At 41.6% G+C, this 23,870-nt stretch overlaps 1 protein-coding gene across 3 annotated transcripts in view; it reads left to right on the top strand.

Annotated features, from left to right (window-relative positions):
• Positions 1-23,870, top strand: part of Epc1 (enhancer of polycomb homolog 1) — a 101,195-nt gene that overhangs the window by 36,518 nt on the left and 40,807 nt on the right. For all 3 annotated transcript variants that reach the window (XM_041641501.1, XM_041641500.1, XM_041641502.1), the window contains exon 2: positions 22,067-22,226. In XM_041641501.1, the coding sequence (XP_041497435.1) occupies positions 22,067-22,226 (160 nt within the window). The remainder of the gene's footprint in view (positions 1-22,066; positions 22,227-23,870) is intronic.

Here is a 23,870-nt window from a genome sequence, read left to right as displayed (position 1 = left end):
CCACAACCCTTGGGAGGTAATAAATACACAAATATCCTCAGCACAAAACTCAGCATTTGGCATCCAACTAAAACTACCAGGATGGCACTGGGAAGGATGAAGCACACCTGTAATTTTAACACACTGAAGCTGAGGCAGGAGGATTGGTTTGAGTTTGAGATCAGCCTGGACTTGATTTTTGGTACAAAGTGTAAACAGTGGGGTTTATCTAAGGTTGAAGTTTTTCGGCAAGTTTAGAAGAGGATGAGAGGAATGCTAAAATCACAAGTATTTGTGAAGCAGATTATGATACTGAGCCATGAGAATCTAAACTAGGTAAGCAGAGGAAGAAGAAGACACAGGGGAGCTAAGAAGAGCAGAGATAGAGAACGTACTGGAATGGAAGGTTCTATTGAACTGATTGTGAAAATAGGAGTGTGCGGATATGTTAAGGGAACGATCAGATAAGGAAAGAGCCCGGTGCTTGAGTGTAGGTTGTAGAGGTCTAGTTAAGTGGTGAAACCAAGCTCTCGGGTAGAAGAACCTCAGGAGTGGTGGTAGAATTGTCTGTGAGAGTGTTGGTATTGGGTGATAATAGGTGTGGATACTCTTAAGAATGATAACAGGGTGTGGTTTGGGGGTGTGAAGCTCTGGCTTACCAAAGCATGTGGCAACTCTCAGAAGACAACAAAAAAGCATGGTGTCGGCTAGCTGTGGGAATGAAGGAAGACAGTACCACACCTGTAGGTTTGTATGTTAAGGAAAAAGACAGCTACACAAATGCTCGAGACACTGCAGAACCACTTAGAGCAGGAAGGTGAGGGAACTGGAAATAGAAGAGTGGAGAGGTTGAGTCACATTAGCCACTGTGAGGTCAGAATGTGGGAAGAGCCAGAGTCATCCCATTGTTCTGATACTCTGCAGTAATAGTTGATGTGCTGTGCCCCCCCCTGCCGCCCCGCTCCCGCTGGAGGCTGAGCTGCAAGGGGACCATGATGTGAGTCTGATGAAGGGCTGCTCATGGGTAAAAGTTCCAAGCTCTCTGAACTTGGAGTGATACTTATCACCCCTCATGGTCAGTTATATCCTTTTGAGGTGTGCAACAGTCCTCTTGCCACTACCTCCCGAGTGTTATGATTACAGATGTGCATCACCATGCTTCATAAATACTTGCTGAAGAATTTTTATGTAGCACAGCTGTTCTAATGTCCAGTAAGTAGACCTTTATGGGTTGTTATGGATTTTTTGAGACCTCTCCTTTCTCTACATTGGTTCTTGACAGAGACTTAACTATTTTCCTACCTGGAGACTTTCTGGGAGCTTTAGAGGCTACTTTCAACTGTCACAATTACTGGGATATTGAGTTATTAAAAAGTGGCCTGTTCCAGGACAGGCTCCAAAGCTGCAGAGAAACCCTGTCTCGAAAAACAAAACAAAACAAAAAAAAGTGGCCTGTATACATCTCACAATAAAAAGTAGTCCTACAGAACATTTTAAAATATTTATGTATTTACTTATTTATACATATTATACATATGAATACTCTTTCTGCATGTATGCCAGCATGACAGAAGAAGGCATCAGATCCCATTATAGATTGTTGTGAGCCAGCATGTGGTTGCTGGGAATTGAACTCAGGACCTCTAAAGGAGTAGGACGTGCTCCTAAGAGCTGAGCCATCTCTCTAGCCCCTACAGAACATTCTAATAGATAAGATTTTTATGTGAATTACCTGCATCTAGGCCCTAGTCCCATGTTTCTTGTCGAAGTCATGTCTCTGTGAGTTCTTTCTTTTTTTTCATGTAGTTTTGAGACATAACTGCATTTTCCAGGTTGCAGTTAGTATGTAAAATGCTGTATAGTATACAGTTATTAGATTTTCTCAACTTCTGTTGTGGGCATTATCACCTCATTGTAATACTTTAGTGTAAGGACTCAAAATCATTTTAACTGCTTTTGGTTTTAGTCCCTGAAGGCTAGAACTGCTTAGAATGTTATACAATGTCTATCACATGAGGACATGAAGGTTGGGGAGTGCTTTAATAGACAGTGGATTTGGTTTTTATACAGTCTAGTTTATTTATGATTTAGTGTGGCATAATTCAGAAGAATTGCTTGCTGGACAAGAAAATCAATTCAGATAAATCATTTTCCTAACTGTGTGCCCAGTTTCCCATGGGATGTCTCAGGGGTGTAAATGCATTGTGAAAAAGTTATTGGCTGTCTAAAGGATTCACAGAGAGGAGGGGCATTCCGTGCCTTCTAACATGTTCTGTGTATTTTCGTGTTTTCTTATTTTGTTTTGAGACAGTATCTCCCTGTGTAGCATTGACTGGTATGGAATTCACTATGTAGACCCAGTTGACATCTAACTCATGGAGATCTACCTGTCTCTCCCTCACGCATGTGCTACCATGACCTGCTATTTTAGTAACTAAGCTCGTGAAACTACTATTCCACTGATATATTTAAGAATTTCTGTACAAAGGTTAAAGCACTTCTTGGGAAGGATTATAATTGTTCTTTGTCTAGAGATGAAGATGCAAAAACCCCCCTTCCTGTCATGTCCAGGGGCTGGTGTGATGTAATGTCTCCACTTGTAGTCTTTCACTTTGCTCCTTTGCTCTTCCTGCCCCCTATTTTCCCCTTTTGTTTGTTTCATTTTGTTACTGAAGAGCAGAACTAGATTTAGGGAAGGTGAGAAAGAACTCACAAGAGTGTCAGGGACTCCAAGGGAAGCCTGTACTAGTAGTTCTTTGCTCCATGACAAATTATTCCCAAATTTAGCAGCTTGAACCAATACTTATTTGTAGTCTTTGGATTTTTCTTTGGGCCACCAGCTCCCAGATAATGACACAGAGACTTATTAATTATGAAAGCTCCGCCTTAGCTTCGACTTGTCCCATTAGTTTTTATACTTAACATTAACCCGTTTATTTTCATCTGGCTTGTTACCTCATTTCTCCATACTACTCCCCTGCTGCTTCCTCCGCATCTGGCTGGCTTCCTCACCGCCTTTTTCCAGAGTTCTTTCTGCCCCGAAGTCCTGCCTATACCTCCTGTCTAACTATTGGCTGTTCAGCTTTTTATTACACCAATCACAGCAACACATTTTCACACAGCGCACAAATATCCCGCAATACATCTTGATACTGAGGACGGAAGATCTGGAAGTGGCTTACCTTCATGCTACTGGCCTGGAGAAGCTGTCTTTCCAACATAGCACCTCACTTCCTCCAGAATAAAAGTGTCAGGGGAGGGCCGTAGTCTTTTATGATCTGATCCCAGAGTTGATATACCGTTAATATTGCTGTTGGAAATTAGATCTCCCTGGGAAAATATGAGAGGCTTTGCACATGGCCAGGACTGAGAGGCATCACCGTAGGATTCACATCCCTCCGCATAAAGCTGATTCTTACTTACCTGGGCCCAAAGCCCCCAAAGGTTTATCCTGCTACAGTATCAGCTCAAAGGCTGGTATTTTATCTAAGTCAATTCAGTACAATTGAGAGTTGCTGGGTATAGTTCCTGGTGTTCAGCTTCATGAGCATTATTCTTGATCTAGAAAGCTAAAAATATAGGTTATTATTACCTGCCCTTTCTCAACATGTAATACCGAGTCATTTGTTTGGTTTCTACCAACATTTGGGCTTCCAACGGTATCTATTTTCTACCATCCCTTGTTTCTTTCAGCTTGAGATCAGCATTCTACATATATAATTCTTTAAAAAAAACTTTTGAGTCTTCTTCAAATTGTATTGTTCTATTAATTGAAACTATTTGTATAATTAAATTATTTATTTGGTTTTCTTGAGAAAGTATCTTGTAGCCCGTGTTGGCCTTGAATTAGCATGCAGTCAAGGATGACCTTGGATTCCTAATCCTGCTTCCAGCAGCCTCATGACCTGGCTTGTGTGGATAAGTTTCTTTGAGCTCATCTCTTTACTAGTCCTATGGAGAGACAGCACTCTTAAGTTTCTGAAAGGCTTTATGAGCTAATCTGTGAAACAAGTACTCTTGGCACCTTTTCTGATCCTTCTGAGGTCTCAGAGATTTGCAGCACAAGGCAAGGCCGGAACCTGTTGTCTCAGCACTTCCCTAGGATCCCAGTGTATGAGTGGGGAGGCCTAGGGAAGGAAGATGGTACTTACTCTCAGCATCCATTTCCAAATGTTTGCTTTATTTATAAGGAGATACTGCAATTTTTTTTTCAAAGCCGTCAGCCTGGCTCTTGTTTTAAGAACCCTTATTTTAATTATTATTTATTACTGTGTTGTTACTATTTATTACAGAAAAATAAAAGCACTTCTAACTTTGGTTCAGAAAATCTCCCAAGTTCCAGCACCCAGTTCACTAATCAGACAAACAAAGGCAGTGTAAACTTTGTGCCTGCACTTAAGGCTGTATGCCCCTTGCTTTTGTGTTCTGACCTGCACAGCTATGCACAGCCATGTGACACACTGCCAGGCTTTAATGTTCTCACCTGCACAGCCATGCACAGCCATGCACAGCCATGTGACACACTGCCAGGCTTTAATCAATGTCCTCTTCACTGATGCACTCGCTCTGATCCATGGACCAGTTCCAAAGGTATTCTGATATTTTAGGGGTTACTGTGCAAGTACCCTGAAGTTAGCAGCCTGAAACATCAGACATCTGTAATCTCATGGTTTCAGAGGGCCCAGGAGCCACTTTCCTGGCAGTTCTGACTTAGGTTCAGGAGTCTTGCAGGACTGCCAACACTGCTCGCTGGCAAACTGCTTCCAGACTCAGATTCTAAGCCCATGACTTCCGTCCCTCATCACCCAGGCCTCTCCTTTGACTGCATGACCTGGCACAACGTCACTTTCCCAAATGACACTTAGAGTGCACCCAACGGCTGATCTTGGGTTACCTTGTCCTATAAATGGCATAGTCCCCCTGTTCCCCTGCTGCTCACACGTCAGCCAGTATTGAATACAGAAGCACATGTGTCCCCGCTTAGTCCTGAAGGCTAGCACTACAAACCTCTGCCCATTGGGCAGTGCTGTCCTCCTTTCCAGACATCTCAGTAAACCCTTTTTACTGTCAGATGACAACTATCTTACAGTTTCCAAGTGTCACAGCTCCTGAGCACTAGAGAACAAGTTAATGCATATAATTGCTCACCATGCTAAGCCCTTTGATGGGAAAAGCTGAATATTGAGGTAACAAATGTTTCTTGAACTAAAGCTTAAATAGTTTTGGGAAAGCCAGGCGGTATGGTGCACGCCTTTAATTCAGCACTTGAGAGGCAGAGACAGAGGCAGGTGAATCTCTGAGTTCAAGACCAGCGTGGTCTGCAGAGTGAGTTCTAGGACAGCCAGGGCTTTATAGAAAAAGAAACCCTGTCTCAAATATATATATATATTCTGGGAAACAGGCACTCAACAACGTCATATTCTAAATGATACTTTGATACTTAGCATTTGTATGTTGGGAGTGAGACAGGTGAAGTAGAATTTTAAGATTGGGTTACATAAAGGACAGGAGAAATATAATAAATCAAAACTGTAAGCCTGGGAGAATGTCATGAGCTTTCCTGAAGCATAATCTGTGAAGTTCTAAACTGAGTGTGCTAGCTTGCACACGAAGAGCTACATTCTCAAGGTGTGATGCTCATGACGTGCCATCTGCAAACACGTCTTCTCTCATGGGCCTTAAAATTCATGTGATGAACTGGGCAGCATGAGAGGTCTGTTTAAAGTCCCAATTTTTCTTTTTTTTAAGATTTATTTATTATGTATACAGTGTTCTGTCTGTATGTATGCTTGCTGGCCAGAAGGGGCACCAGATCTCATTACAGGTGGTTGTGAGCTACCATGTGGTTGCTGGGAATTGAACTCAGGACCTCTGGAAGAGCAGGCAATGCTCTTAACCTCTGAGCCATCTCTCCAGCCCCTGAAGTCCCAATTTTTTAAAGATGAGAGATGACTTTCATTTACAGCAGTTTTGTTGCCACTCAGTGTAAGGAAACTCAGTGTAAGCTTGCAGTGGTTCCTGAAACGTCAAAGATGAGAATAAATCACATATTCTCGAAGTTGATCTTTTACTTGGAATTAAAACTTTTTTACTTTAATTTCCATTTTTCTTTTTTTTAAAAAAATTATTTTTACTTCACGTGCATTGGTGTTTTTCCTCCATATTATGTCTATATGAGAAGCGTCACATCCCCTGAAACTGGAGTTACAGAAGGTTGTGAGCTGTAATGTGGGTGCTGGGTCCTCTGGAAGAGCAGTTGGTGTTCTTACCTACTGAGCCATCTCTCCAGCCCCTAATTTCCATTTTTTCTGATCTGAAAATAAAAATTGATGGCAAATGCTTTCTTCCTACCAGCAATAAAGTTCCCATCTCCTGTCTGGCAGTGGAGTGCCATACCTGAGAATTCTGTATAACATTTTTTCTTTTGTGGATTTTTCCCTGTTGTACATTTGATAAAACAGTGGGGTTTTTTTTCTTCTGTACACCAGAAACTATTAAAGAGTCTACTCCATAATTACATGTTTCTTGATGTCCTGTAGCTTTTGCAGGTGTTTGTTTGTAAACAGGGTCTGGCTATACAGCCCAAGATGGCCATGAACTCTTTGGTCTTCCTAGCCTCAGCCGCCTCTAAGTGCTGGAATTATAGGCACATGACACCACTCCCAGTTTTATAAAAGAATTGCTAGCCCTTTGAGGCACAATTAATAGAAACTCAAAGAAATCAGGTTCAACCTGAAGATCCAAAAAATAAAGCAACCAGCCACCTCAGTCTGAAAATGGTGATCCTGCCTCCAGGAATCTCAGAATCAGACTGTGTCTGAGAGCTGTCTCCTCCTGTTTTATAATCCTCTCTAGGGCTGGATTAAAGGTGTGCACCACCTAGTTTCTATAGCAAACTAATGTGGCTATGGGATTAAAGGTGTGTGTTACCACTGCCTTGTCTGTAAGACTGACCAATGGGACTATTTTACTCTATGGTCTTCAGGCAAGCTTTATTTATTAAAAGACAGTTGACGTGCCCTTATTAGCAATATCTTGACTTGAATTCTGTCTCTTTCTTACCCAACTAAACAGCTTGCTATTACGCTGCCCTTGCATCCAGTTCATGCCCAGGTTTGCTGAATCTCAGTAGAGAGTTAGGCTGGCAAGAGGTTGAGAATTTTGTTGGGCAAGTTCAGGCAGGCTATCAGACGTTAAAATTACCCTGAATAAAATGCTAGTGTCTAGGTAATTTCCTAACTATTTCTAATATTATAGCAAGTAAAAGTGCTTGCCATGGACGCCTGATGACCTGGATTCAGTCTTCAGAGGCCATGTGAAAATGAAAGCAGAGAATCTGACTTCACAGTCTTGCTCTATGGCATCCACATGCACACATATTACACAAAGAATCCTAATACAGTTTTTAAACCATTTTAATGTCACATTGCTGTGCTACTTTCCTAGTTTAGGGGACAGTGTTTCTCACAGACATAAGTAGTTTCTCACTGAGCAATCTCAAATTCTAGTTGCTGCCTCCTCACTTCAGAAATCAGTTGTTCTTTGAAGACAGAAAATCCTGTTGCTGCTGGTTTTGAAGTGGTGTGTGATGCTGTGCTGACTAGTTTTATGTCAGCCTGACACAAGCTAGCTACATCTGACAGGAGGGAACCTCGATTGAGAAAATGGCTCTATGAGACCTGACTGTAAGGTATTTCCTAAATGGGGGGAGGGCCTAGACTGCTATGGGTGGGACCATCCATGGCCTGGCGGTCCTGGGTTCTAGAAGAAAACAAGTGGAACAAACTAAGAAGCAGCACTTCTCCATGGCCTCTGCGCAGCTCCTGCTTCCAGATTCCTGTTCTGTTTGAGTTCCTGTCCTAACTTCTTTTAATGATAGACTATGATGTGCGAGTGTAAGCCAAGTAAACCCATTCTTCCCCAACTTACTTTTAGTCATGGCATTTCATCACAGCAGTAGAAAACACTAGCTGGGACAGATGCTTAGGACTTCGTATCATCTGGCCTGTTGCTTTTGACTTTGGAAGCCTTCAGGTTCCCTTTGGCAGCAGGACCAGCTCTTTATTCTCATTATTAAAAAATTTCCCTACTGTTCCCCTACTGAGTTTACTAATCTCTCATGATCCTTAAGTCCCAGCGAGGTCACTTCCTTAGTTGTCCATTATGAGACTTTCACAGGCTGTCATAGTAATTGCTGCTGGCACTTGTTTTATGTAAGTTGGTTGATACAGTCTTTACTATAAGATTCTGAGCTCCAAGTACTATTAGCATTGAATTTAAATGCCTCTATTATTTGTGGCTAGGTTGGTTAATTTACTCATACATTTCTACCAAGTCTATCCCAAGGTTCTGTTTGCTCCTGTTGAACTTGGAGTTTTATCAAGGCACTGGTTTTCCCATGTGATTGCTGTGCTAAGACAAGTTTCTTAACCGCTGGATTTCACTACCACGCACTAGTCTGACAGTAGAGATCCATAAGTGTGACTCTGACTTGACATCCCTTTCAGTTAGCAGATAGGATAGGGAAGGCTAGACTGTGAGCAGAAAGCCTTTCCCCATCCTGGTGGCTCTGCCGCAAAGACTTACTTATATCACTGCCATGCCTTTGGTTGACTTGGGGCTTCCATTCTTCATGGCCTCACCCCTGGATGCAGACTGGCAGAGTAGTCTCCATCCCAGATGTGACTGTAGTGAAAGTAGAAGCTTAGGAAGACCTATGTCAAGTCAGCTGTTAAATGCTCTAGTCAGAATTCGGCTAGCAAAAATGATGTAACAAACCTAACCATAGAGGAATCCATAATTACAGTCTTATTAGCATATGGCTGAAAGAAATGTAAATATTTGGAGGTAATACTAGTAGATCTTCCCTCAGGGCAGAATGAGCTCATCTCGGTGCAGCCTACCTGAAAGTCCCAGGTAACCACAGCGCTAAACAGGAAGTCTTTTCTTCAGATGATACACATAATCCTGTCTGTAGGTCTGGATGGGCTGCCTCTTGGCCTGGATATAAGTGAAATCCACAGGATATTCTTGTTCTTGGCACGTCTGCCATTGTGAGGAGGCTCCCTGCTCCATAACTCTTGTGGCTTCTATGTTGACATCTGAGAGATTTCTTTTGCCTTTCTCAGCTTCGTCTGATGTGTGCTCAGGCTTTGGGAGCTGGAACAGTTCACAGCCTCCTCTCTGCCTATGGCAAGGCAGACACAGAAGCATGCCTCTGATTCGTGCAGGCTCTTGATGTCTGGTTGGTAGTTACGCTTTGTGCTGTGTTGCTTCTTTGTTGGCTTCCTCTGTGTTTTCCATTCTGCTCAGTGTGCCAGCTAGTGTTCTTGTCCAGATGCTGCTCTTCTAAAAACTGCCTCCCTGCTGACTTTGTGTCTGTCTGCCCATTGTCTCTCCCTACAGAGTGTGTGTGTCTTTCTGTCTGTCCTTTTGTGTAATGCCAAACAGAACAACCAATGCACTGTTTTTTCTTCCTCATTTTTAAAGCTTCCCCCGGGTTTATGTTATCGGCCTTTTCAAGGTGTTATAAGTGATTTTCACCATGCACGCTATATATTGTTTTTGTTCTTCCTGACTTTTGAATCTATGGTGTCTATTTTAGTTTTTCTTTAATGTTTCAGGTTTTGTTTGTGCCCCCTCCCCCTATTTATATGTTAGGATAGGCATAGGTCAGGCTATGGTATGTCTGTAGTAACCGCCTCAAAGATCTCAGGATATAATAATGTCAGAAGTTTGTTTCTTAGGCTGGCCATGGTGGCACACGCCTTTAATTCCAACACTTCAAGGCCAGCCTGGTCCACAGAACGAGTTCCAAGACAGCCAAGGTTACACAGAGAAACCCTGTCTCTAGCTTCCCCTGAAAGGGGATGGGGACTATTTCTTGCTCTTGTCACGATAGGTCACCATGGGTCAGCCAGGGCTCCAGGCTGCCACAGTAATCATAATTTCAAACATGGTGATGCTAGAAAGTGCTTTGAAAGTCTCTGAATCTTAGCCTAGCAGTTAAATGCCTATAAATTTTGATCACAAAACAGCTTCCAGTAAGTAAATGGAACAAAGTCCCTGATTTTGAACAGATGTTTAACACCACTCCTGTGCCAACATGTATTATTGCAATGTAGACTTGCCATTTTAGACTTCTAAAGATTGACTAGCACTGTCTGTTACAACTTACGTGTTTGGAATGAGATTATGGCTACTTTTGTTTTTTTTTTTTTTTAATAAGATTGGCCTATCATTCTCACCAAATTTAATGGCATTCCTAAGTTCCAAATATAACACGGTTTACTTAGTGTTTGTAAGAAGTCTCTCTTAAATGCTACCTGAGCTGTATTTACTCTTTATGTGAACCAGAGACTTTTTTGGTTTTTCAAGACAGGGTTTCTCTGAGTAGCTTTAGAGTCTGTCCTGGAACTGGCTTTGGCTGGCCTCAAACTCACAGAGATCCGCCTGCCTCCCGAGTGCTGGGATTAAAGGGGTGCAACACCACCGCCTGGCTAACTCAGAGATTTTTACTAGAAGAAATGTGTCATCTGTCACTGTACATATCAACTAAAGAGATGATGGTTTAATGAGTTAGATCAGGCCTGGAGCCCCTGTGGTTCTGTTGAAGTTTGCAGCTCTTTTTTCATTCTTCCCCATATTAAGGTGGTTAATGCATTTTGTCTGTTTTCATGAAAGGAGGTGACTAAATTATTTCAGGTAGCATTCAGAGTTGGAAAATATTCCTGAGCTTCCCCACACTGTGTGTGACATAAGTAGATTTGAAATGAACGGCAGCTGTGTTTCGAAGTGTGCAGAGACCTGAGTGCCCCAGAAAAGCTCAAGGGGCAGAGTGGAGTCTGTGTGCCTTAGACCTGAAGTTCTCAGAAATGAACTGTGGACAGTGACCGTCAGCCAATAACAATTAAGTGGAAACGTAAGCTAGAATAAACCTTTCCTCCAAAAAAGGAAAGAAACTGGGCAGGGGTGGTGCACACCTTTAATCCCAGCACTCAGGAGGCAGAGACAGGCCGATCTCTGTGAATTTGAGGTCAGCCTGGTCTATAAAATGAGTTCCAGGACAGGCTCCAAAGCTACATAGAGAAAACCCTGTCTCAAAGAAACAAAAATAAAAATAGGAAAGAAAAAAGTAGTTGCTGAGTTTTGTTTTATTGTTTGGGAGGGTTTTTTATATTTTTATTGCTGTAGCACTGAGGAGTGACCCTAAGGCCTTGTGTGTTTCATGTATAGGTACAGTAAGGATTTCTATGACTATTTCGGTCCGTGTATATCATAATGACCATTAGAATAATATGCAGCTTTAGTAAGGCTTTGCTGATCCAACTTCTTAGAATTTGCAATTAAACCCTGTAAGTTAGGTATTATTTTCAGTCCTTTACCAGTAACAAAACAGACATTAAATTGATTTTGAAGTGCTAGGCACTGTACTTAAGAGGTTTATATCTTTTGTTTACTTTTGCCCTTATAATGGCAAATACCTGATTATGTTTTTTAAAGGTAATTGAGGGAGTAGTGGGTTGATTGATTGCTCAGTGGGTAAGAGTGTTGGTTGTGTAAGCATGAGGATCTAAGTTCAAGTCCCAAGATGACTACACACCCCTGTAACCCCAGTCAGGGTTGTAGGGTGAGATGGACAGATATGCTGGGAGCTTGCTAACTGGCTAGCCTAGTTATTGGCCTATCCGATTGGCCAGCCAGCTTCAGCAAGACACCCTGTTTCAAGAACTAAGGCAGAAAGCTATAGGGCAAGACCCTGGAGACCCTGTTCTGGCCTTCATGCGCCCCACGTACACTGAGAAACTAAGGATTAAAGACGGCTGCTCAAAATCCATAAATAGCAGCCCATGTTTCCTTTTTATGTGCCTTTCTGCTTTATTGTTGGAAATTCTACTGGAGTCAAAATTATTTTTTTTTTTTTTTTGAGACAGGGTTTCTCTGTAGCTTTTTGGAGCCTGTCCTGGAACTAGATCTTGTAGACCAGGCTGGTCTCGAACTCACAGAGATCCGCCTACCTCTGCCTCCCGAGTGCTGCGCCACCACAACCCGGCAGAATTATTTTCATATGCCATTAAAAAGAAAAACAGCTTGATATTAAGCTTATCAGTAATTTGAAGTTATCAGATTTATTTCCTTCTGCATTAAATTAACAAATGAAAAAATGAGGATTTTTGAGGGTGCTAGGCCTTTTCTAACTGCTGTGGGAAGACACTGCTGTTTACACACATGAGAGGGGACTCTGAGAGGCTCTGCTTTTGCTGAAGCAAAGGGACTAAAAGGAAGAAAATTACGTACAGTTATTTTTAGTTTTAGTTTGGAAACAATAGTAACTACACAGAACTGTCACTTTTTTCCATCCAGGCCGTTATTACACTGCCCTGGGCTCCTTAATTGCCCAGGTCTCAGCATTCATGCACATTCTGAAAGTTTGATTTTTCAGGTGGCTTACACAAAATGTGTAATAAGGTAAATGGAACACTAGCTGAATGCTGTTTGTAACATTAGCCAGCTGGAAAACAAAATAAATAAAACTTATTTTTTTATAGGTCAAATTTAATCACACTTGACACTTTTGCTGTAACCAAATTTGTTCATCATACAAGTCTTCTCTCTGAATAAGTTTTTTTTCTTTTAAACAGTAAAATTTATTTTATGATACTTAATTCTGAAGTCATAATAACAGACCTAGAAGTAAGGGTGAAGTGTGTGTTGTATGGTTTGACGCTGCTACTTGATAAGGGTGTCCTGCTCTTCAGTCATTTTTGCTGTGTAGTAGAAGTGCTCTAGTAGCTGCCACTGGGAGTCTCGCGATTCTGGACCACTGACGTGTGTCAAAGGTCTGGAACTGGGTTGTAAAGAACCAGATAGTTAGATGCTGACTGTGCGTGCCTTCCAGTCTTCCGACTCCTCAGCTCTACTGTGAGGCAAACGCACGCTTGGTCCGTCTCCAGTGGCTGAAGTGACCACGCACATCTTCAGCTCCAGTTCTCTAATTCCTAATCTTTTTCCATACAGTGTGCTTCAGCATTAGAGCCTCCATGGTAAATAGAGCCTGCGTTGAAAAATGTAAACTTCATGGGAAATAGCTCATTTTAAATTCATCAGTGCCAAGCGGTGGTGGCACACGCCTTTAATCCCAGCACTCGGGAGGCAAAGGCAGGCGGATCTCTGTGAGTTCGAGGCCAGCCTGGTCTACAAAGCTAGTTCCAGGACAGGCTCCAAAGCTACAGAGAAACCCTGTCTCGAAAAATCAAAATTCATCAGTGGGAGGAACTACATATCACAGCTTAGCATTATGACTTGATTTTGAGACTTATTATACATTGTGAATTGGGACTTGTCAAATTTTCAATATGTCACGCTGACCTAAATAAGACATATTAAGTACTTATAGGACAGGCATGGTCTGTTGGGCAGGGCATGGCACCTGTGAGGACTCCAAATCCTTCTTCCCTGACTGCTTGCTGAGATTGTTGATGCACACGAGTCCTGTGTGGCTGAATGATACCTCTAGAACTACTTTTCAAAGACAGTGTCTGGTTTTAGAACCACCACCTCAAAGAGCACTTTTTTGGATCACTTTTTCCAGGTGGGTCAGCACAAGTGTATACAATGACTAGGTGACTAATTCTGTCAACCTGGACTTTTCTTAGTCCATGCAAAACTGTATCCCATCATTCTGTTACCTACCATGCTATCTACCATGTAAGCTGCATGGCTGTCTGCAAAGCCTGGTGGCAAGAAAACAGGGTTCACAAACTGTCCAAGGCAGAGGGGAAGACACAAATATCCATTTCTACTACAAGTCTACTTGTTTTTTTCTCTCTAAAGAATGATTATTTGGAGATCATTTCAGTTATAGAAAAGTTATGAGAAAAGAAATAGGACAGAGGCTGAGGAGATAACTCGGTCCATAAAGTGATTGTGAGAACCTGAGTTTAGTTTCCAGAACCCACATAAAAAAGGAAAAAATCCACTAATGCTGGCTTGTGCTTGTAATCTCAGCACTGAGGAGGTGGAGATAGTATCCTGGGGCTTATTCATAGCAAATCCCCAATATCCATGTAAAAAGCCAAGGGTAGCACCCCACATTCTAACAGCATTGAGGGTGCAGAAGCAGGAGGATCCCCCAGAGCTTGCTGGCTAGCCAGTCCTAGCCAGGCTTATGAGGTCCATGTTCAGTGAAAAACCTTGTCTGTAAAGAACAAGGTAGAGAAAAGGAAACTTGCCACACTCAGTGCTCCACAGGAGCTCACTTGGGTGCACACATTTGCATATACATGTGTGTACCACACAGAGGAATAGTGCATTGATCTCTGTGACCTTGGACATTGTTTCATTTGCTTCCTTGTTTTCTCTCTTCCTTGGGCCTTCCCATTTATCTTCACAAATCGTTTCTTACATCATGGCCCCTAGCAGGGTCTTGTGTGGCCAGGGCTATCCTTGAACTCTTGGCCTTCCTGTTCCACGTCCCAAGTGCTAACATCACCTGCACCCCACATCTATTTGTGCTTCTGGCCTGTTCTGTCTCATCCCTTCTGACATTGTGATGCATGTAGTTTGGGGACATCAATTCACTGATGGTCAGGAAGTTTTCTCCTGTTTCTGCCCTGCTCAGACTTGAGCCGAGGGTGATGGTGATAGCCTAGTTTTCAGAGGTCATCTGACTGCATTGCCTAGGTTGGCCTCTAATGATGCAGCCATCCTCCACTCGGTGCTTTCTAAGGTGGGAGACACTTGAAAATCTCTGTTGCTGTAAAAACTGTTATGTAAAAATGGTGGGCAAGCTCCAAAGGAAAAGTTGACATCTCAGTACAGTCACATAAAATGAAGAGGGATATAAATAGTAGACAGGGAACTACTGCATTCTGTTATTACTAGAAAGTTCTTTAAGATACTGACTCTGGGTAGAAAGTGATGGGGTATTATTGGCTTGGAAGAACTAGTTAGATACACATCACAAACAGCTTGCAGTAGGAAGATAGTGATAGTAGGGAGCCTTAGATTAAGAGTTCAGCCTCTGACTAACCCAGCAATTACCCAGGCCCAGAGCCAGGATTATGAGTTGACCCACGCCCACATTCCCCCTGTCTGAGCTGCTGGAGCATGTAAAAGAACTGGTCCTGCAGACCCAAAGTTGCAGGATCTCAACAACACAGGACAACAACAAGATGTTGCAGCAAAAACCAGAGACCTTGAACCAGACCAGTGACTCTCGGCAGTGAACACTTGCAAGTAAAGAGATGTGGGTAAGAGGGTTTACTGTGAGACGCATTGTGTCACACTGCAGCTGCCATGACAAAACTGGGGTTTTTTCTCTTTATTTTATTGTTGGGGGGAGATTGCAAGGGCAGAGGGCAGATAGAAAGGGACAGGGAAATGAATGGAATGGAATGTGAAAGACACAAAGAATAAATAAAAACAATATAAAAAAAATGAGTGCAGCCTCTTGAGAAAGACCGCTGGAGTAACTCCACAAGAGAAGGTGGGACAACTGAATAAAATCAGGAGAAACCATGGGGGGAGGTGTTCATGGCAAGAGATTGGTCTGCAGCTTTTGTGAAATCTGAGCAGAAATGAACATGTAAACCCACCAGCAGCACAGACACTGTTGAGGACAGTGGGGAGCCGAGTTTGCACAGGTAGCAGAACTTAGGTAGCTGTTCATGGCCATTGGACATGCTTGCCTTCAGTCAAGGTACTGCCTACACTGGCTGAACAAAGAATAGCTGTGCACTTTCTTTGACTAACTTAGAAGAAACCAGAAGCAAATGGAAAGAAGCCGTTGATGTGAGGTATAGACATTATCACTATGGAGTTTCTAACCAGAAAGGGAGAGAAAGGAAGGAGCTTTGGGACTTGTTCTGGTTAGATTGTGGCTCCTATAAGTAGGGAACTATCATTTTACTCTTGCCCTCCCCCTATTGAGCGTCTCACCGAGCCTCGCAGGAACTTGAGAAATACAGCACAAACCGCCCATTGGGCTACAAAGAAGACTTAAAGGCAAGGATCAAAATTAAACTTATTTTGCCTTTGAGCATAGTAGTAACTTAAGCCCTGATTGTTTTGTAAAGAAACCATGTACCAGTTAAGTTAAAAGACAAGATGTTTTGGAAAGAAAGATGACAAAAGCTAGCTCACTGAGAGGCAGTGGATTCTCTGCCCATCTGTCTAACGAGGGCGGTTAAAAGGGGCTCAGGTAGGTTTGCATGGTTGTTTCCAGACTGACAGGCCTCTTCCTGCCACAGGAGAGCAGATGTACCTTTTATCCTGATGACTTAGTCTTTTCAGTTTCTGTGAGTCTCAGAACAAAGGTCGTGTGTCCTTTGGGGAGCTGCTGACCTAATATTACACAGTCCTGGTAACAGGTGAGGTAGTTGCTGAGCTGCCCGTCATTGTCAAGCTTCTGGTAGAATGAGAACTTCTGGCAATGGCTGTAAAACATCCTTCCTTGCCACAGACTCTCATGCCACCCAGACATGCCCAGTGCTCAACTTTAGTACTTAACCAGCAAATAATTCATACTTTGAAATAACAAAAAACTTCCTTTATAATCTTAAATTCTTGAAATAGAATTTCAGAATTTTGCATACAGAGGAATTTACAAATAGTGTATCCGAATTGAATTTTAGCATTCATATATTCGCATCACCTAACCCCACATCAAAATGCAGAATATCACCATCATTCTTGAGATGCCTTTCCTCCAAGGGGGCTGTTGCCAGGATCTTTTCCTACCATAGGTTAACTTCAACTTCGTGTGTTTAAGAACTCCACGTAGGTGGACTCCAGTGCTGCTCTTGTGGATGAAGCTGGTTTTGAAAGTTGTTGTGATATTGTATGTAAAAGTAACTACTTCCTTTTTATTACTCACATTCCACATTTTGACTATACGATAATTTATCTTATTTGGGGTATGGGAGACTGTTGTTTGATAGTGGTGTCAGTGCTGTACACACACTTTCCCCCTGAGTTGTTACTGTAGCATGTCCTCCTGTGGACACTGGATGCTGTTAGTAAGATGATTTGAGCGAGTTTGCCAAGCAATATCAACTGTACATGTTGGGTTTTATAAACTACTGTGACTTCTTCTCAATGACAGGCTATAAATGCTGTCCTTCCAAATCCTTGGCAACTTTTGATGTTGGCCTTTTCAATTTTAGCCATTCTAGTGAAAGTATAGTGGAAGAGACTTGATAAGCCTTGATCTGTGTAGGAGGAGACTTGTGTACAAAATTTGGAGGAGATGCAGAAGGAAACATTGTTGGAAGTTTGACCAACAGCAAAGACTCTAGTGTGACTGTAGCTGGATTATTACCCTTTAGTAGATTTTTTTTAACAAAATTAACCATCACTTATTTACCCAGAAGGAATTTTATATATTGTTGCTACTTAGAACAAACTGTCTCTGGTTCAGTTAGAATAGTCTTAATAATTGTTACCGCTGTTGTTAGGTCATTACTTGCTTAAATAGAAATTTAGTGGCTTGTGGCATTTATCTGATTCTGTTATAGAGCAGAGGGAAACATGTTTCCTTGTGCTTCGTTAAGATTGCTTTCTCAGCTTTCCTCAGTGATAATTTATAAAATCCTATCAAATAAACCAGATTCCTCAACTAGAATCTCAGTAATTTGCAAAGATATTCTTGTCTAGTCCTCAAGGTTAAAAATTTATAATCCCCAGCCTGGTCTACAGAACTAGTTCCAGGACAGCTAGGACTGGTACACAGGGAAACCCTGTCTCCAAAATATTATAATCCCCAAACACCATGAGAAAATACACCTTTTGAAGAAAAAGATAAAAAGGTAAATTGGACCCCTCTTCGGAAGGAGCTCACATTTTGGGTAAACGTGATGACAGCCTGCTAGCCTAAGTATAAAACATGCTTCTTTTAGCACACCCATGAGGGGACAGTTTTGTGTACATGTACATGAAGTGGAGAAGATTGTTTTAAGCTCGACTGTGAAGAACAAGTGGGGGCTTCCCATGGTGGAGTGAGCATGTTGAATATCTGGAACAGAGAATGTACCATGTGAGTAAGGGCAGATGTTCATGACACATTGACAAGCCCACCTTTCAGACAGGTTCATCTCCTGGGAGCTAATAGAACTCTGGGACTTTTTTTTTTTTTTAAGGTATTTTCTGACTTTACAGAAATTAAGGGCTTGCCCTGTTTAGAGCCATACACTCTTTGGCGGTAGGTACCTTCAGCCAGCTCTTATAATCAGACATCAATCTATTGACACAGCAGAGTGTGGAAGTCTTTCACCTTATTTGAAACAGGCTCTCTCATCATTTACTGCTGTGTGTACTAGCTAGCTGGCCCTCAGGCTTCTGGGGACTCCTGTATCCACTCCCAATCTCGCTGTAGAAACACTGGAATTACAGATGCACCGCAACAGTCCCAGTGTTTCAAATGTGTTCTCAGAGTGCAGGTTAGATTTGCAGGAGGACCCAATATAAACTTTGTCTTCCATGTTCATCTAAGCCCTGAAGGATGGCTGAAGGGTTCTGAGCTGGAAACAACTGTACAAACTGAGTATAGAGTGCCTCTCTCCTCCTGACTGGAGGGCATCTAAGAGCAGGAGTATCCCAGCTAGGACGCACCAAAACACATGTCACACTTAGTTTCTGCTATCTCCTAGGAGCCAGTAGTAAGCAGAAAGTTTCAACACAAACATTAAACAAATCATTTGTTTACACACTATAGTTTTTAACTAAGCAACTTTTCTGAGATTAAGTGTGGCAAACTATAAAGCGGCCTGTAAGTTTGACTTACAGAACTTTCTACACATAAAAAATCCAGAAAATAAAACTATAGCAGAAGTTTGTACTGTTATTTCATGAGACTCACTTCTTTAACGTTAAATGGAGGCAGCCCTTCCAGAGTTCAGCACAGAAAGCAACAAATAAGGGAACTTAGCAATAACTTGTAAGGAAAATGCACACCTGTTAACATATATATATATATATATAATATGAAAATGAGAAGATAAAGGTTGGCAGGTTTTTTGTTTGTTTTTAACGAGATACTAAGCCAGGTGATGGCCTCTGCTTGGAACCCAGTACTTAAAAGCCTGGGGCAGGAACAGTGCCATTGAGTTTAAGGTCATCCAGGGTTGCATAGTGAGCTCCAGGTCAACTCGGGCTCCATAAGGAAACCCTGCCTAAAAAAATTAAAATGTGCAGGGTTGCTAAGTAATATTATTCCAGAGACTGTTGAAATAGATGTTGAATGTCTGTTTAAACACATTATGGCTGTCTGTAGATTGTTTCCCATGTCCAAAAAATACTTTTTACATATACAAAGATAGTTTGCTTTTGTAGCATGTAAGGAGAAAATGTACATATTTAGGTTGTTCCCAGGTTATTTTTTCTCCACTGTCTCTTTGTATTGTGAAATTATCATGCACTTGACTTGTGCGGTGAAACCTAGAGTATCTACTGCAGAGAATAAAGTCTTGGTATGGAAAGCTCTTCAAGATATCAAGTGAAACAAGCGTGTAGTAAGACAGTAAAGCTCTCTGTATATCAATCACTTTATAATATATTGCAGATTACATTTATGTGTACAGAAAAAGTATTTGGGAGAATATATACATTCTTAATGACTTTTTCATACAGCTGGAATGCTTTGTGTGTGTGTGTAAGTTTATGCTAAATTAGGCATTTGTAGGGCTGGATGAGGACAAGACTTTTATAGCAGCTGGTGTTCTCTTAACTAATAAGAGCTTTCTGAGTAATAACTAAATCAAAACTTATTTTGCTCAGAGGTTATACCAAACCCTTCAGCCTCACATTTGTCTTATTAAATGCTAGTCAATTTTGTAAAGACACTCTTGGGTGCTCTTCCTTCTCCCCTCACTGACGGACTGGAACACTTGCCAGGAATCACAAACTGTTAGATGTTGGAGTTGGCTCTAATCCAAGCAGCCTGAGTCCAGAGTACATGTTTCCAGCCTTAGTCTTACTGTATGTCCAGAGGGGACTTTGGAAATTCAGAAGAAAATTTACTTGAGACAGAGATTGACCTTTTGAGTATATGTTCATTATGAAGATAATAACAGTTCCTTTCTGTGAAAGGATTCTTCTAGTTGATCCCCATGAAAGAACCTTTTAAATTTATAAAACTATATGAACAGGATATTTGAATCATAAAATATTTCTTATACATAGTCTGCTGTCCATCCTGGGTCTCTGAAAGTAGTACCAGCAGCAATTGGCAGAGGTGCACAGTTCTGTAGTCCAGAAGATGCCTACAGTGATGCCTCTTTGTCCATCACTTGAAGATTTGAATATAGACAGAGTAATCCAGGCTCACACCGTCTTTCCTGCCAGCCAAACAGTTTTGACAGAAGCTTCTGCTCTGGTTACTCAGAATGGAAATCTCTGTCCCCAACTGTGTCTGCAGTTCTCTCTCAATGTGTGGAACTGAGTTAAATGGAGGCATGAGTGCAAGGGTTCTATGGTCTGTGGAGCCCAGCTCAGGGTTAGTAGACTTTCCAGTGTGAACTGTGTGGTCGTGATGTTCATATAGCAGTAAATAAGCAATGGATTCTGAAGTCTTTGGGTTTGGTTGGATTCTGTTATTTCGAAACAGGGTTTCTCTGTGTAGTCCCAACTCACTCTATAGACCAGGCTAGCCTTGAACTTAAAGATCTGTCTGCTTCTGTCTCCTGGGTACACCAACACCACCAGGCTTCATGAAGTCATTTTGTATAAGAATCAAGATGGAAAAATTAGACTCAGGCTTAAATCAGTAGATAACAGTATTTGTGGAACTAGTCCAGGCTTCTTCTCCGGCCTTCTTGGTTAGATTGAGATAGGGGAACAAGTGCTCCAAATGAGGTGAAATCTTGAACCTGGAGCTCTGATATAGCTGCACCCTGGTTCTGCTGCCAGAGATGGCCTTCTCTGAGCATAACATCTGTGAAATCATTGGACAGAGCCCTGTTTGCCTGAAGGACCCTCACATGGCCGGCTAATCAACATCTGGTACTATAGTTAGCATTGCAGTCCTGCTGTGTTTACCTTTGAACATGAAACTAAATGGATAGCACTGGTCATTATGAAAAGCCTGATGGGTCACTTCCCACCTGAGGTTCAGATTCCATTCCCAACGCAGTGTAGCCGAACCCTCCAGGCTCCTTCAGCCACTTAGGTTAAACATGATGATGCCTAGGGGCTTCTCCTCCTTCTTCAGGACTGGGACTTCTGTGCTCTGTTGAAAGGTCCTCACACATAGCTAGGTTCCCCCCTCCAGTTGTCCTAATCATGTGCCACAAGCACTGGGTTTCCAAGAGAGAAGTGATTCTAGGAAAGTCAGTCAATCTTTTGAAAAATGTCTAATTTGCAAAACCAGGATAAGGTGACATCTATATTGAAAGCTACTGCCATTCCCAAACCCCAAATGTCAGTTCTGTGTTAAACTGTGTCTACTAGCCCAGAATGGCTTATTGGTAAAGCATAGTTGGTTAGTTCCATTGGAGAGTTTTATTCATTGCATAAAGGAAAATTCTAAAGTTGCCCTGAAAAACAAATCACCCTTCATGGGTTCTCTTTCCTCTTGAAGATACTTAATTAGACATTTGAATGCTAACCCTGCCTAACCTGGCTACTGTGGAGTGGCCTGAGAATGTCTCTGCTCGTTTGAATTTGATCCATTTTCTGATTCCTCCATGTAAACAATGGCATTGACATTTTAATGCTGATTTTCTTCCTAGTTGATACCTATCTTGTATTAATCCTAAATGTGAACAAGTAAAGTTATATTTAAAAAAATAACTCTTGTCTTCAGGTGTAAGCTTTTATGCTGTTAGTCAGATTCTCATCTCTGGCAAATACTACCTTTTGAGAAAGTAGTGCCTCTGCTTTAAATCATCTTAAAATGCTATGCACGCCTTTGGCCTGCACTCGGAGCCAGAGTCAGATGGAGCTTTGTGAGTTTGAGGCCAGCCTGGTCTACATAATGAGCCCCTGTGGCAAAAAGAACCTTATACTAGCTGTGCTGTTAGGGCTCCCCAAACTCCTTCATCTTTATGATAGCTACATTTTAGAGCTTACACTGTGTTTTCCCTGTTTTTAGGAACACCATCTTCAACGGGCTATCTCTGCACAGCAGGTGTACGGCGAGAAGCGGGATAATATGGTTATTCCAGTTCCTGAGGCAGAAAGTAACATCGCTTACTATGAGTCCATTTACCCTGGGGAGTTCAAGATGCCAAAGCAGCTCATTCACATACAGCGTGAGTATTCTTTTAACTGTTGCTTTTGCTTCATTGTGTATCTCTTATTTGACTTGGAAAATCTGTTTCCTTGACCACTATGGCCCAAGTTAGTAGAGTCTGTTTTCCACATTTAACACGATGTGTGAGGGTCTGGGATTGTCTCATCTGATGGCATGCTAAGCAGCCACAAAGCCCTGCACTGCATAGACTAGTCACAATGCCACCACCTATTGTTCTGCTATGTGGGACATGGAGGTCAAGTCAGCCTTGGCTGCATTGTGAGCTTGAAGTCATCATGAATCTTGTCTCCAAAAAAATTGTTGTTTGAGATACCTGCCTAATAAAAAGATGGCATCTGTCCTTAGATAATTTCAATATATGCTGTTTCAGCCAAGTAGGATCTTAATGTACCTCAGAATAAAATTAGTTATCATTTTGTTAGGAATTAGTAATGTTACTAGCCTCAAAGAACTTGCTGTAAGTCAGGAGTCAGATTTTCCTGGGAAGGTTTTCATTCTCTGTCACAAATACTCGTCTTTGATATTTGATAGTATAAAGGCAGCGTATTTTATTGATAATAAAATTAACAAGCCAGAGTTGTTTCATGGGGTTTAGTTTGCCAACCTCTGACCTGTGCTACACTAATAGGAGAAGATGCTAATGTTCTAAGTGTTGACATTGATTTGATAGTTATTCCACTTGATGGTGAACTAGAAATGATTGCTCCAATGGCCTACGTTTGGTGGCAGTGAACTGAGAGCTTGTGGATTGAAGATGGTGTGTATTGCATTATTACTGTAGCTTCACTTGCCTAGCCTCAAGTAGTGGGCAACTGAAAAACAAATAGTTGAAAAGGTGAAGTAAACCAGAAACTAAGTAGTGAGTTAGGAATTAGTTAAAGTTACTTTGTCAATATTTCCTACAAGATCACTAAAGAGTAAGATAGTTTTATAATGTGCTAGCCAAAGTCTGTAGATAGTTCCTTAGAAAGCCCTTTGATAGTAAAGAGGCTATAGGCCAGCATCTGAAGGAATGAATGGATCAAAAGTCAGCTGTTCATTATTTTTGCTGAATAGAAACCCGTGATATGTATGTACCACATGCTTTGTTCGTTAACCCAATGGGTTGCTTCTAGATTAAGACAAGTACAAATAGGCCCACTGTAAACATTCATGTTATATAAACTATTTTTTTTAATCTATATATGTTCATTATTGAGGTGTACTAGTTAAAGATGAATGTGAATAAAGTAATTCCACACTAGCTCAGAATTGAGTATAATAAATGGGTTTTTATTTAAGGGAAACGTACAGATTACAGGCCTCTGTACAAATCAGGAACAAAAACCCAACCCAGCATCCAGGTGAGAGAGAGAGCAGCCAGTGCACACCTTTCAGTACCCAAAGTCACACTCAACCTGGTCCAGTTTCTCAAAGGCTGAAGGAGGTTCCCCATCACCTCTCCCTGTTCTCTAAATAAGAGAGTTCAAGCCCAATACAAAATTATATACAATAAAAACAGATATAAAGTATAAAATTAGAATTATAACCAGCATAAACAATATTAAGAAACACATGTTAAATGTTTTAATAATTATTGTTTTATATTTATCTATTTTTATTGAGCTCTACATTTTTCTCTGCTCCCCTCCCTAGCTCTTCC

The sequence above is a fragment of the Microtus oregoni genome, unplaced genomic scaffold, assembly GCF_018167655.1.
Source record: "Microtus oregoni isolate MIOR12 unplaced genomic scaffold, Mior012 000070F_ref0000104, whole genome shotgun sequence".
NCBI classification, from domain to species: Eukaryota; Metazoa; Chordata; class Mammalia; order Rodentia; family Cricetidae; genus Microtus; species Microtus oregoni.
The sequence above is the reverse complement of the archived record's forward strand: the minus strand, read 5'-3'. Positions and strand labels throughout refer to the sequence as shown.